This window comes from Sinocyclocheilus anshuiensis, unplaced genomic scaffold, assembly GCF_001515605.1.
Source record: "Sinocyclocheilus anshuiensis isolate Anshui unplaced genomic scaffold, SAMN03320099.WGS_v1.1 scaffold923, whole genome shotgun sequence".
NCBI lineage: Eukaryota > Metazoa > Chordata > Actinopteri > Cypriniformes > Cyprinidae > Sinocyclocheilus > Sinocyclocheilus anshuiensis.
The window spans coordinates 560,817-561,551 of NW_015544138.1; the positions used below are offsets into that span (position 1 = coordinate 560,817).

The window sequence follows — 735 nt, forward strand, 5'->3', positions numbered from 1 at the left end:
TTTGTATTCCTCATTTATAGTTTTTTATTACATTCTAAAAATGTAAGGATTGAATATTCTGTATATTTTATTTTATAAAGGTAAATGTACAGTGGAAAGAAACTACAGATCTATTTTTCTAGAAGTATAGAGCAGTCTTTTTTACGGCGGTTTTTGTAAATCACTTTGGACAAGAGATTCGGCTAAAAGAAGAAATGCATGTTGTCTCTCAGTCTGAAGCATGAGAATCTGGTGAGCATGGTGGGCTTCTCCGGCGACGGGCAGCATCTGTGTTTGGTGTATGAGTTCATGCCCGGGGGGTCTCTGCTGGAGCGGCTGGCCTGTGCAGACGGGGCTTCAGCTCTCTCGTGGCTCAGCAGATGCTGCATCAGCGCAGGAGCCGCCAGGGGACTGCAGTACCTGCATCACAACAACCACATCCACCGAGACGTCAAGAGGTAAGCGCAAACACAAAACCAGCATCAAACCAGATGCTCCAGAAGCCTCGTCACGTGGCCTGCTTTCTGTGTCACACACACACACGTTCTGTAAACGGAAGCATTTTTAGCACAGTTTTTAAAGGGGTCATATGATGCGGTTTCAAGTTTTCCTTTCTCTTTGGAGTGTCACAAGCTGTTCGTGAATAGATAAGATCCCTAAAGCTGCAAAGACTAAAGTCTTAAATACAAAGAGATATTTTTTATAAAAGTTAAGAGTCAGCCACGCCCTCCTAAAACGGCTCGTTCTAACACACCC

At 43.9% G+C, this 735-nt stretch overlaps 1 protein-coding gene across 3 annotated transcripts in view; it reads left to right on the forward strand.

Moving 5' to 3' along the window:
- Positions 1 to 735, forward strand: part of irak4 (interleukin-1 receptor-associated kinase 4) — a 16,236-nt gene that overhangs the window by 7,237 nt on the left and 8,264 nt on the right. For all 3 annotated transcript variants that reach the window (XM_016494756.1, XM_016494757.1, XM_016494758.1), the window contains exon 6: positions 213 to 437. In XM_016494756.1, coding sequence (XP_016350242.1) covers positions 213 to 437 — 225 coding nt within the window. The remainder of the gene's footprint in view (positions 1 to 212; positions 438 to 735) is intronic.